This window comes from Cryptotermes secundus, unplaced genomic scaffold (genome assembly GCF_002891405.2).
Source record: "Cryptotermes secundus unplaced genomic scaffold, Csec_1.0 scaffold259, whole genome shotgun sequence".
NCBI classification, from domain to species: Eukaryota; Metazoa; Arthropoda; class Insecta; order Blattodea; family Kalotermitidae; genus Cryptotermes; species Cryptotermes secundus.
Window position 1 is genome coordinate 431,016 of NW_019742445.1, and position 13,620 is coordinate 444,635.

Here is a 13,620-nt window from a genome sequence, read left to right on the forward strand (position 1 = left end):
TAGCATTCCAGGGCGTTTTGACTTTATGGCACATCTCAGTTTCTGCAAAGTGTCTTCATAGAGCTGTGCACTGATTGTGGCCCCATGCTCGAGAAATTCAACAAGCAGAGGGCCCTTGCAGTCAAAGAATGTCATTGTAACGCCGTGGTGGCAGGGGGCGTGGATGTATCCCTCCGCTGCCACCACTTGTAATGCCGTGGTGGCAGGGGGGCGTGGAAGGTATCCCACCGCTGCTGCCACCACAGCTTACGCTGTAAGGAGTTAACACCATAATCCTAGCTTACCATCAGCTAGGATTCTCCTAGTTCGGGGCTTCCTTCCTTACTTAAAGCTGCCACTATCTATTATATCGCACGAAGGTAGGTGAAAATACTAAGAGAGGTGATGAAAGTACTAAGGGCCGGTAGCGCGGTAGTCGAGCGTCCTCTATGGGCTGGCCCTTTCATCACTGTCACCTCTTATTATTGGCGTAGAGCGGGCGTGTCAGGTCTGACCCGCCTCTACCTATCGTCTGTCATCTCTATGGTGGGAACTACCCCCTGACATATTGTCATAGCTCCCTCTTGACAACTCTTCATATAGTCTGCAGGAAGCAACGTATTACATTATTATGATTCTTAAGGGGCGCTGATACCAAGGCCACTAAACGCTGCCTGCGTGGCAGGTGCCTATCCCTGTCCATTCCTAGTACCTCCCCTTAAGCATTCGGCTGCTGCTGCCTTTCGTTTTGGTAGGATCCTTGGGATCGGTCGTGGAAAGGTGATTATGGAGTTGTGTATCACAATCCCGGTACATCTTACTCTATCTACTCTATTTACACTCTTATTTACATTATTTACAATATTAACAAAACCGACCTACAGTCGGGTCTACATAGGGTCTTTACTTCATCCTATGCTTCCTCACGTCCTCCCTTAAAATACTCTGCCCGTAATCTTAACACATACTCCATAACACAGACATACTGCCGGACTATCTTCCTAGGCAATTACTTGTTACATAATTATTACTCTCCCATAAGGGCTCGCCGAGCACACTGGAGTTTGCTTTCGATATTTTCCACACACTTTTATCAACACTAATGTTTAACAACATGGCTTATATGAGTAAACGTGACTTACTTGGAATCAAAGACGTAGGCCAACTTCCACTGCTTGTAAGACCCATATTGAATAGTGCCTCCGGCTGACAACTGAATATTATGTTTGAGATCAGATCCCAAGTCTCCTAAATTCAGTAATTTATATATTTAACTTGCTGAATCGGCTGTTGACGAAAGAAGGAGGTTAACTCCTCCTTTTGTTCTCAATTCCCAAAGTTATATTCTAATTGGCTATTCTCTGTGGTTGTGGGTGGGCCCATGGTGTCTCATCGCTGCGTATATAATAATATTACCATCTCCAGTGGCCCCATTAGCAGAGCTTCTTACTTATGTGATTACGCATAAATGCTGATCATCTACATTCTTAACCTAGTTGCCTGTCCAGATGTTGACATACTAATGTAATGGCTGTAAAACACTTTCCGCAAGTCTCGAACATTTAGGTAATGCCTTAAATTTCCAATCTCAAAATTGAGGCGCAACAGTCATCATCACTTTACTGAAACTTGTGTGTATGGCTTTGGATTTCTTCAGTGAGGGAAAAATCACGTGTTTCCACTGTTAGCTCTGCAGTTTGCTCTCAGGTTCAAAATGGTGGCACAAAGTTTCGTCCCCAGTGGCAATACGGGACAGAAAAGCACACTCTTCCTCATGGTATCATTGCAAGTGACCCAGTGATGCAGGCATTCTCTGAGTCTTCTGTTCCTCCATGAGTTGCTGTGGAACACACTGTGCACAGATTTTGCAGCACAGCAGGTGTTTTGTCACAATGGCATGTAAGGAACCTGACTTATTCCCTACAAACGACTAATTTCTTCGACACTGATCTGTCGGTTTGCCCAGATATGACCATCCAACGCAGCAATAACATCAGGACTGATGACACGATGAGTCTGTCCTGAGCAAGCATCATCTTCCCTTACTGATGTTGGACGACCACAGGTAGCGCTAACCTTACGTCCAGCACAATAAACAAACAACTAGTGTGCAGGGGCACGTTGTCACTGTGCTTTCGCCAAGTCCCCACCAGATGTTCATAGCAGAAGCAAATTCCAGTGTTACCAACTTGTGAACCATGTCAGTTATGCGTGGTGACCCATTTTCATTTGACTGTCCGTTATACGTGTGTATTTACACACAGGTGTATATGTTGACTAAGCAGAGATTACAAATGAATGAAGCACTGACAGACACCTATACCCCAATATATGACATCTTAATAAAGGCAATTTCAGATACACACAAACAAAACTCATCCCAGAACCATACACCCACCACCACATTACTCCATCTCCTAACACTCTTCCTTTCCCCCCCCCCAACCCATCCCTCTCCCCCCAAATCCTGAGACAATATATGACAAGGGATATCCAGAAAGTAAAGACACAAGTCCACTAAAAATGCTAGGGATTTTTTTTTTTCAGAAATGGCAGTGATACCATATGAGATAGGAACCATATGACAGAGCTTAGTTCACTGGCCAGAGACATGGTAATGTTGTGCTCACAATGTGTGTTTAAAATGACAGTGTTGATTCAAAATCCACCCAAATGTGAGGTTCATGCAGTAATTCAATTTCTTCACATGAAAGGAGAAAGTGCTGCTGAAATTCATCACCAACTTGTTTCTGTTTACAGCGAAGATGTTATGAACAGGCAAAACATGGAAAATTCGTGTTGTGAAATTTGTGCGTGAAGAAGTGATGTTCATGATGAAATAAGGAGTTGTCACTGATGAAATCATCTAAAGAAATGATGAAAACATTCATGCTGACAGACGTTTAACCATCGATGAACTTCATCAACAATACTGATATATTGGGTTTCTGGACTTTATCCATCGTCCTGGTTTTTAAGATAACAAATAAAAACACGACGTTTCGGAAACTGGATCTGTTTCCGTCCTCAGGTGAAGGAAAAGGGGAAACACCTATTCTGTTGGGTCCGTTAGAGAGAGCTAGCCTCAATCACTGGCCCAGGACGATGGATAAAGTCCAGAAACCCAATATATCAGTGTGTTATACACCATCGTCAAAATCCTATAGTAACTACTTCATCAACAATGTCCAGAAGTGTCAAGAACTGTTCTCCATGTCTAAGAGAGCCAGTGGGACACTTCTATGACACTGGAACAAAAAACTTGTTCCCAGGCTTACTAAGTGCATTGCGATCCATGGTGACTATGTTGAATAGTAAATAAAGGTGTGTTGTAAAAGTGCTACAAGTGAATCCCTCCAATATATGCTTTACAAACATTTTTTGGACTTTGTACCTTTACTTTCCAGATAACCTTCATAGAAACATTGAGGTACTACAATCTGTGGCAGTATAGACCATGCAGTAATAAGTATACCAAGAAAACTACACAACATAAAACACAACATTAACCGTAAGTACTAAAGGAAGGCTGTAATAATGGAAGCAGCCTTTGGTAAACCAATCGTAAGTTATACTACTACTAAAACACGCAAATTACTATAGATCAATCCAGTCATTACAGATGAACAATATATAAAAATAAGATCATTGGTCCTCAAAAAGGTTGAGCACGGTAATAACTGCACACTGAGGTGGCACATCAAATAATAGAAGAATCTGAGAAGGCTAAGCGAAATCTACTGCAGCTCAAGACATGAAGCCAATCATAGCTCATGAATTTATATCAATTTTAAAATTAATTCTTAAATTCATTTTAAATCAATTATAAAATTAATTTTAGCTTAATAAAAAATGGTTAAGTTCAATGCTTAGTCTCACTGGAGTCAATATCCACTAAATAGTATTGTGACATGTTGCGCAAAGCCGAGCCCCCCCCCCNTATTACGTGGCCGTATTGTCCGATCGAGGTTACATAAGGAGCAGCGAAGGCTATTCACAGTCAGTTATAAAGCAACAGTCGCCGAGGTCAGTTGTATTGTGGCATTTGGAGTGTACTAATTGTGATACTGCAGATAGCAGTAATCGTAAATCTGTAATTTGGGTGATTGCAAGTGCGAATGTGAAATAAAATTCGCTACATCGAATACATCGAGAATTTATTTGTCGCGATATACGCCCAATACGCGACAACTGGTGTCAGAAGTGGGATCAGTAACGAAACACGTTACAGTATATTGCATCTCCCCTTGTCAAATCTAACAGCATTTCAGAAAGGTCCACAGTATTTTGGAATCAAAATTTATAATACTCTTCCAAGCAAAATAAAACAGTTATCCAGAAACAAAAATCGATTCAAGAAAGCACTATTACAATTTCTCCATTTACATTTTATGGTATGGATGAATTTTTTGATCACAGGGTTAAAAAGATTGATAATTGATTTCATTAGGATTATATACATAAGTAATGAAAAGTTAAATTACAAATTTTATAATTTTAAAATTATGTTTACATAAATATTTTAACACGTATTATATTTTTTGTAATTATTATATTGGACTATTGTCTATATCCTGAGTCTTACGACCTTGTAAAGGATTTTTGACATGTAAATAAATGATAATGATAAAATAAACATGAGTGCAACCAATTTAAGGCCTGTGTATGTAAGTAGGAATATAGGGGTTTCACAGTTCAATTCAGTAATTAATAATGTGTAACTAGAAAACCTGAAGATGACCCTTTAAGGGCCGAAACATGTAGTGTAACACAAATTAATAAGTGACTGTTGCGTTGATGGCTGAATTTTTATTATTAGTTGTACTTATGCAACTGGATGCAAACAATAAAAATAACAGGTAAAATACTACTACAGTAACCAATTTGGTGGCAAAGGCTCTTTACTCATTATATGCCATTTACTTGAGGTGACTGTTGCAAAAATGGAATCCTTTGTTTCTCTTTTTCTTGCAAAGTGCCAACAATCTCTTCAGCATATTCTGTGTACCACCATTTATTCAGTAATGACATCTGAAAGAAAGGAATTTCTTACATCAACAAAGCAGTAGCAAATCATTATGAACATATACAATAAATTAACATGCAGTCCTCAAGAAGGCAACAGCCACTCAAATAGTTGACAAATTCCCTGCTTCTATGCAACCCAAAGGTTTATGACTGTACTCAAAAGAGCCCAACACTTGTCCATATGCTGAGCCAAATGAATACAATCCACACCATTGCACTATTTCTTTATGATCCACTGTATTACCAGTAAAGTCTACACCTTCTAAGTTGCCTCTTCCCACGACATTTTCTATGCAGTACTCATTTTTCCAATATGTACATCAGTTACTGTCCAACTCATTCCTGATTTAATTATGCTACTATATAGTGAACAGTACAGATTATGATGCTCCTAAGTGTACACTTTTCCTAGCTTCCTGTCACTCCTCCCTCTTAGATCAAACATTCTACTCAGCACCCTGATCCAAAGCATCCAAAGAACACTCAAGCTATGTTGTTTTATGTATGAGCAACATTTTATGGTTACATTAAAGAACAGGTAAAATTATAGTTTTGTATACAATATTTTTTACAGTTAAGAAATGTAAAGACAAATTATTTTGAACTGAATGGTAACAAATATTTCCTGAATGTATTTGTTTTTTAATTTCTTCAACAATGAGAGACAGTTATTGTAATTCTAAAAATACTTTAACTTTGACACAATTCAACAAATTAGTCATCTTTATATCATAGCTTCAGCCTGCACTCTGGTGACAAGACATGAACATTTTTCTCTGTATTTACCTTAAGAACATACTCTTAATGGCATTTCAGAGAAATTCAGGTTCTCTACACTGTGTTCATGTTATATATCCCACTGTACTCCCATTCCTTTGTCAGTATTTGACAAAAGCACAATAACCGATCTTCAGTTCATCTACTATGTCAAAATCCATACTGATAATTCCCATTAATTCTGTGGATATGAGATTAACCTGGAGTGTAGCAGCGAATATAATGAATAAGCAGTTATGGACAGTTGACAAGGGGTGGTCCTAAAGTGGAGGGGTTGAGCGTTGGACTAAAACCTCCGAAACGTAAAAGATGAGCTTCTTATGAAAGATCACAAGACTCAGACCTGACAGATTTTTGGATAAACGCCCTGAGTTAAAGAAAATGGATATGAGATTTGGTACTTGGAATGTTAGAAGTAGGTACAGGGCACACTCACTCAGGACAGTGGCAGAAGAAATCTCAAAATATAAGTTAAATTTAGTGGGAGTATAGGTCAGATGGGCCAGAGATGGCACCAAACCAGCAGGCAAATATATATTTTTCTATGGAAAGGGGAATGATAATTATGAATTAGGCACAGATGTTTTCCTACATAAGAGAATCATATCAGCAGTTAAGTTGGTAGAGTTTGCTAGTGGTAGGATGTCGTACATAATGCTAAGAGGCCGCAGGTGTGTTATCATTGTTCTGAATGATCATGTACCTATATTATTTGCAGATGACACTAGTTTGTTAGTTAAAAGTTCAAACTATGATGATCTTTGTGTAAATATAAACAATGCTTTTCATAGTATAAATGAAAGGTTCTAAGTAAACCAACTTTCTATAAATTTTAACAAAACCCACTACATTCAATTTACAGCTAGAAATAATAATCCTAAATCTGAAATAAAAACTGTATATGATAAAAAACAAATTACATCTATAGCCAATATTAAATTTCTTGGAATATTCATTGATGATATGAGCTGGAAATACCACATTGAGTATATTAGTTCTAAACTAAGTGCAGTCTGCTACATAATGAGATTGCTTAAACCATACACGGCCATAAATACCTCAAAAATGGTTTATCACTCTCAGTACATACTATCTCTTATGCTCTTTGTCATAAAAACATAAACAAATTCATAGTAAATTCAGAGATTCATAGAATAAATACCAGACAGCAAAATAATATCCATCAGCCTCTTGTAAATTTGAATAAATACCAAAAGGGAGTTTACTGTTTAGGAACAAGGGTCTATAATAATCTACCACAACATATTAAGGATATATCGAGTAACACTATGAATTTTGAGGTACAATTAAAACAATTTTTATATTTACATTCTTTTTATTCTTTACAGGAATATTTTGGTTATAAATCTTTTTAAGATGCGAGTAGTTGTCTTGCTTTACAATTAAAAGAAGACAAGATTGTCGGTCTGTGTTCTGGTTTTTAGATGCTTATTTTAGATATATACAATCTTTATATTACTGTATACTAGTCTTTATTTCAATTTATTATATAATTAATGTATGTCATACATAACTCATTAATGACATTGTGTTCTAACTGTTGAATTTTTAATTAAGACTTGTATAAAATTGTACAAATTGTATAAGGTTTGCCATTACTTTTACTACTAAAATAAACTTATTTATTATACTGCATATGTTTATCAGTATTTTATACAAATGTGTATGCTACTGGATGACAACTGTAATCCTTAGTTGTGACTGTAACTAGGACGATCTCCACATCCGCATGAGAATGTACTCTCAACAGGATTTATGGAAGGTGAATAAATGAAATGAAATCTAAAGTAGATGATTATTTATATACAGAGTGGGGCGCAGAAACTTCTTTTTTTTTTTAAGGCGAATTTCAATTTATTATATAATTAATGTATGTCATACATAACTCATTAATGACATTGTGTTCTAACTGTTGAATTTTTAATTAAGACTTGTATAAAATTGTACAAATTGTATAAGGTTTGCCATTACTTTTACTACTAAAATAAACTTATTTATTATACTGCATATGTTTATCAGTATTTTATACAAATGTGTATGCTACTGGATGACAACTGTAATCCTTAGTTGTGACTGTAACTAGGACGATCTCCACATCCGCATGAGAATGTACTCTCAACAGGATTTATGGAAGGTGAATAAATGAAATGAAATCTAAAGTAGATGATTATTTATATACAGAGTGGGGCGCAGAAACTTCTTTTTTTTTTAAGGTGAATGAAAGAAAAATTATTGCTGATAGACAAAATTTATGTTTAGCTAATGAAAGAACATACTTTAAAGTTTTAAACAAAACAGCTTGAAGGTGGCGGCCACCATACTCTATGCACTGATGCAACCGTTTTCTATAGTTCCCCTCTGCACGTTCCAACATGTGCACAGGAATTTGGGCTACTTCCTGCCGAATAACATTCTTCAGCTGAAGCAGGAGCAATGTTCAAAAACCTCTGCCTTGAGGTATCACCATTAAAAAATTACAGGGTGTTAGATCAGGTGAGTGCGCTGCCCAAGGGATGTCACCTCGAAGTGAGATGAGCCATCCGGGGAACTTTGCCCTCAAAACTGTCATCGAAGCTCGGGCTGTGTGGGCCGTGGCACCATCATGTTGGAACCAGACAATTCCTAGATGCATTTCTTCAAGAGCTGGTTTGAAAAAGTTTTATAATCATGTCCATATACCGCTGTGAATTGACAGTTACTGCACGATTGTCTTCTTCAAAAAAATAAGGGCCAATAACTCCAACTCTCGACAACGCACACCATACTGTCACCTTATCACTGTGAAGTGGCCTCTTATGGAGCTCTCTGGGATTGTTACCACTCCAATAGTGCATATTCTGCTTGTTGACATATCCGGATAGGTGAAAATGTGCCTCATCACTAAAGAAAACAAGTGTGTCAGGGGGTAAAGTTTCCAATAACGTTTCTCACACCATTATTCGGTTCTGGAAATCACGTGGTGACAATTCTTGCACAACAACCATCTTATAGGGATTGAAATGAAGATGTTCATGAAGAATTTGGCGCACTGAACGATTGGATATGTCTAGGGTGACTGCATGTTTGTGAGCGGAGCGTCTTGGAGATCTCAAAATCGACTGTCGAACTGCCTCCACATTTTCTGGTGTAGTAATGGTCCATTGTCGTCCTGATGATTTTTTCACCACACTCCTGGTTGTCCTAAAGTTATCTACCCACAAAACAATTGATTTCTAGTCGGGAACCGGACCTCTGGGCTTAATTCAGAAGTGAGTATGGAATGCACGCTGCATCGCCACGTAGGAATATTGAAAATAGGCTTCAACAGCAAACGCACACTGCTCACTCGTCCACCTCATATTTCCTACTGAGGGGTATTAGACAGAAACTTCCGCAACTGCTGCGTTCGCTGAGCCTATCCCCACTTTTCTGTGACCTCCCTTCCCTTCAAAATGCATCTTCCCAGAAACGAAGTTTCTGCACCCCACCGTGTATTTTTAGTTAATAGGATTTGTCAAGGTTAATTTTTGATACTATTTATAAGAACCAAGATCACCCTTTGTGTTCCACTCATAATATTCATTTAAAGAATAAAATGAACCAGCAAGAAGAAACTCTTTTAGAGCCTGTTTGAATTCAGTAATATCATTTTATAGATTCCTAATGCCTTGTGGTAGATTATTGAATATCCTAATCCCTGAATAATATACAACCTTCTGCACTTTAGCTAATTTATTAATTGGAAAATGTAAGTCAAAGCCTTGTCTGGCGTTAATGCTGTGTACAGCAGAATTAAATGTAAATACAGTAAAACTTGGTTATAGCAACATCGGTTTCTGCGACACCTTGTCTATTGCGTCAATATTCAATGGTACGAACTAATTCCTCATAAAGCAACTGTTTTTATACCTTGCTTAGTACGACATGCACAAATGCATCAACCTCGTATGTAACGTCATTTTCATTCCTCAATTTCTCTGATATGGACATTGAACGTAATTTAGAAAGTGTGTATTGGGCAAGTAACATGAAACAGATGAAGATAACTGATTACTGTACTCGTATCTAGGTACAGTAAGGCACAACAATTGATGTAATCTACTGTAATTTGGTGAGTAGGCCTACCTTTAATATACAGTATTAGTGCGGTGTGTATTGTCAGTGAAAAGCGCTGTAATATGTCTTTGATATTACACATTTGGGCAATTCCACGTTAATGTTACGTTAGTCTGTACTTAACTACGTATTTCACTAAAAAATGCAACATTTTAACTCGGTTTTTGGTAGATTTTTACGTGACTAACATAAGGCTACTGTGGAAGTGCCCATTTCAGTTACAACAACATTCGTTTATAACGACACTATTTTTAGGTCCCTCTGATGACGTTATAACCAAGTTCTACTGTATATCTAAATTCTTAACTACAAAAATTAATACAGAAAATATATATTGAGAATATAAGGGCAGAATATTTAACTGCCTGAACAATGGAAAACAAGAGTCCTTATGTCTTGCCTTCATAATAATTCTCACTATTCGTTTTTGGATTTTGAAAATTAAATTACTATGAGTCAAATTGCTCCAAAATATTATTCCATACAACATAATGGAATGTACCTACATATGCAAAATAAATCATCCTTAAACTCTCCATAACTGCAGATAAGGTTTTAACAGAATAACTAGTTGCACTCAGCTTAGTTACAAACTGATTTATTTGATCTTTCTATGATAAGGTATTATCTATAATTAGTCCTAGGAATTTTGTATTACAAGTATTTTTAATTTGAACATCCTTACAGTTTACATTTGTTTGATCTAGTATTTACTTTTGATGAAAAATGCACATAGTTCTGTTAAAATTTAATGATAATGAATTATTCATAAACCGGGTGTCTATTTTGTCCAGTATAGTTTTCAATACCATTATATGTTCCACAGAATCAGAATTGAAACACAGTATATTGGTATCATCAGCACAGAAAATTGGTTCTGATATTTTCTTTATTAAGCAAGGCAAGTCTTTAATATATAAAAGAAAAAACAAGGGGCCAAGTATTGAACCCTGTGGTACACCTTGTTCAACTTTCTGTCAATCAGAAATACCCATAGAATAATTATTATTTATTCATGTTCTCTGATATCTGTCACTCAGGTAGGAGTTAATCAATTTTTCAATACTGCCATTACTTGGACATCTACTGATGGAAAGACACACAACCACACTGACCATATTTTGATAGAGAGGAAACAGCATTCAAGTATACCTGATGTCTGATTGTTCAGGACAGCAGATTGTGATAATGACCACTATCTGGTGGTAGCAAATGTTAGGGAGAGAGAGGCACTGAGTAAACAATCAACACAGAGCAATCATATGGAGAGGTTCAATCTCAAGAAATGAAATGATGTAGAGGGAAAGCAGTATTGTGTTGATATTTCAAATACGTCTGCACCTTTAGAAAACTTAATAGAGCTTGGGAAACTACTGTATTAGAGAGAATATCAAAATTTCTGCCAAAGAGAGTCTAGGTTACTATGAATTGAAGAAGCATAAGCCATGGTTCAATGAAGGATGCTCAGAATTATTAGACCAAAGAAAACAAGACAAACTGCAGTGGTTACAGGAGCCAGGCAAAAATAAATGGGGATAATCTGAACAATGTAATGTGTGACACCAGCAGGCATTTCATGAATTAAAACAGGGAATATATGACAGACAAAACTGATGAGACTGCAACGAACATTGGAGACCTGTACAGAGGATTAAATGACTTTCAGAGGGGTTACCAACATAGAGGTAATTTAGTGCAGGATGAGAATTGTGATCTGCTTGCTGATTCCCAAAACATTTTGAATAGGTGGAGGAACTACTTCTCTCAGTTATTGAATGTACATAGGGTCTGTGATGTTAGGCAGATAGAAATACATAGAGGTGAGCCATTAATACCTGATCCTAGTCTTTTTGAGTTTGAAATTTTTACTGCAATGTTGATAAATATAAATTGCCAGATAATCATCAAATTTTGGCAGAACTGATTCAAGCAGGAATTATGTTCTAAGATCCATAAGCTAATTAATTGTTTGGAACAAAGAAAAATTGCCTGATTAGTGGAAGGAGTCTATTACTGTACCAGTTCACAAGAGGGGCGATAAAATTGTTTCATATATTTATTTTTAACATTTTCCAATGCCCAGTGCTACTCATAAATTAAATTTCAGGTTAATTCCTACGTTCTTGATGTCTCTGCTTTTTAATGGCTCTCTAATCACAAACATGCACGTACGGACACAATCATCCCAATGTTCAATACGAAAACCTGCTGTCATCCGTCGCAAATAACAAAACTGCTTCCATACATGGCTTCCGTTAACTATTACTTCACTAGCTACCATTTATTTTCCTCCCCCCTCGCGTTCCACGTGCTTGCAACCCTTGAAACGGAGTTAATTCTTAACAAATTGACGTACTTCATCCATTAGCACTAAAACACCCGTAAAGCAACCTTAGCAGTCTCATGAAAGCCTCGCTTAGTGCTAGATCATTCTAGGTTAATTTCATCTCCACCTTCGTTCTGCACTTTCCAATATACATCATGTCCCAAAGACAGTTAAAACCACGTGTTCCCACTCAAAACTTTACCTCATTGAACTGACGATACTTTCGAAAGGCCCTAGTACTTTAACTTAAAAGAGTTCATAGGGCTTACTTCGTTACCACCGAACGAAAAACGCATACATTTTGGGAGTATAGAAGCACAATTAATAACAAAATAAAGCACGACGTACACTGGCCAAACACACGAAAAAAAACATGACAGCCGCTGAGAACGGCTACTTTCTTTTGGTTTCATGCTCGGTGACTCTCCACATCCTGCCACAGATTTAATTAATGCAATTGACCGGTAACGTAGTTTCAGAATGTGTGCTGCCATCTTCTAATGGAGAGGTCCAGTCGTCAACGGTATCTCAGCTCAGTCGACAATACCGTACTTAACGTGACTCGGATTTCAAAGTCAGTATGGGTCAGTATAGCGACTGGCAGCAGGGTGGACGACCAAAAGGTCGAGTTCGAGTCCCGGAATGGCCAAGAATTTTCTCTTCTCCACCTCGTCCAGCCCGGCTCTGGGGTCTATCCAACCTATCCAATGGTTACCGAGGATTCTTTCCCCGGGGGGGTAAAGTGCCTGGGGCGTGAAGCTGACCACTCACCACCAGCTAATGCCAAGGTCAAGAAAATGTGGATATACACGTCCACTTCCTCATACGTATTCATGGTTTAGTACTTAACCAATCACAAGGGCAACTTTACATTTTTTTTTTACTTGTACAGGCTTCAAGACCCCTAACACTTTATATTAATTCACAGCATTCCAGCTAATATTTATAGGATTTCTTTGTATGGGTTACTTTACAACACTGTCAGTAGCTAGATTGCATATTGTTGAATGGTTTAATTGTTCATGAATTCAGAAGGGCTTAAGACATGGTCATGGCCTGGTACAGTTTGCCTACGATAATGGAATATGAAGACAATCTTGTCACAGTAACACATATAACATCCCTATTTTGCAGACGATCGTACTCAGTCTAGAGGACAAATTTGTTGCCCTGTATGTAAGTTGTTTAATCCATTTTCCTTTCCTTTTACCCTAGTGATGGGTAGTACTCGAGGCACAAGCATTTAATTATATCAAAATATAATCCCAAAGAGAAAAGTACCTAAGAAATGTAAAGAGTAGGTAGTGAGTGAGATTTGAGGTTCTCACAGTATTCTTCAGTATGTAGAGAGGTTTAATGATCATGAATGTGAGATGAGAAATTTGCCCACTTTT

The 13,620-nt window shown here is 37.4% G+C and overlaps 1 protein-coding gene across 2 annotated transcripts in view; it reads right to left on the minus strand.

The window, feature by feature from the left end:
• LOC111873158 (cyclin-J) overlaps positions 1-12,665 on the minus strand; it is a 61,039-nt gene extending 48,374 nt beyond the window's left edge. Inside the window, exons 1-2 of one of the 2 annotated variants that reach the window (XM_023867638.2) lie at positions 12,429-12,665; positions 4,903-5,010 (exon numbers count right to left, since the gene is read on the minus strand). In XM_023867638.2, the coding sequence (XP_023723406.1) occupies positions 4,903-5,010 (108 nt within the window). In that variant the 5' untranslated portion in view covers positions 12,429-12,665. Of the gene's footprint in view, positions 1-4,902; positions 5,011-12,428 lie in introns of those variants that run through there. The other variant, XM_023867639.2, reaches the window with a different exon arrangement.
• Between the last annotated feature and the right edge of the window lie 955 nt (positions 12,666-13,620).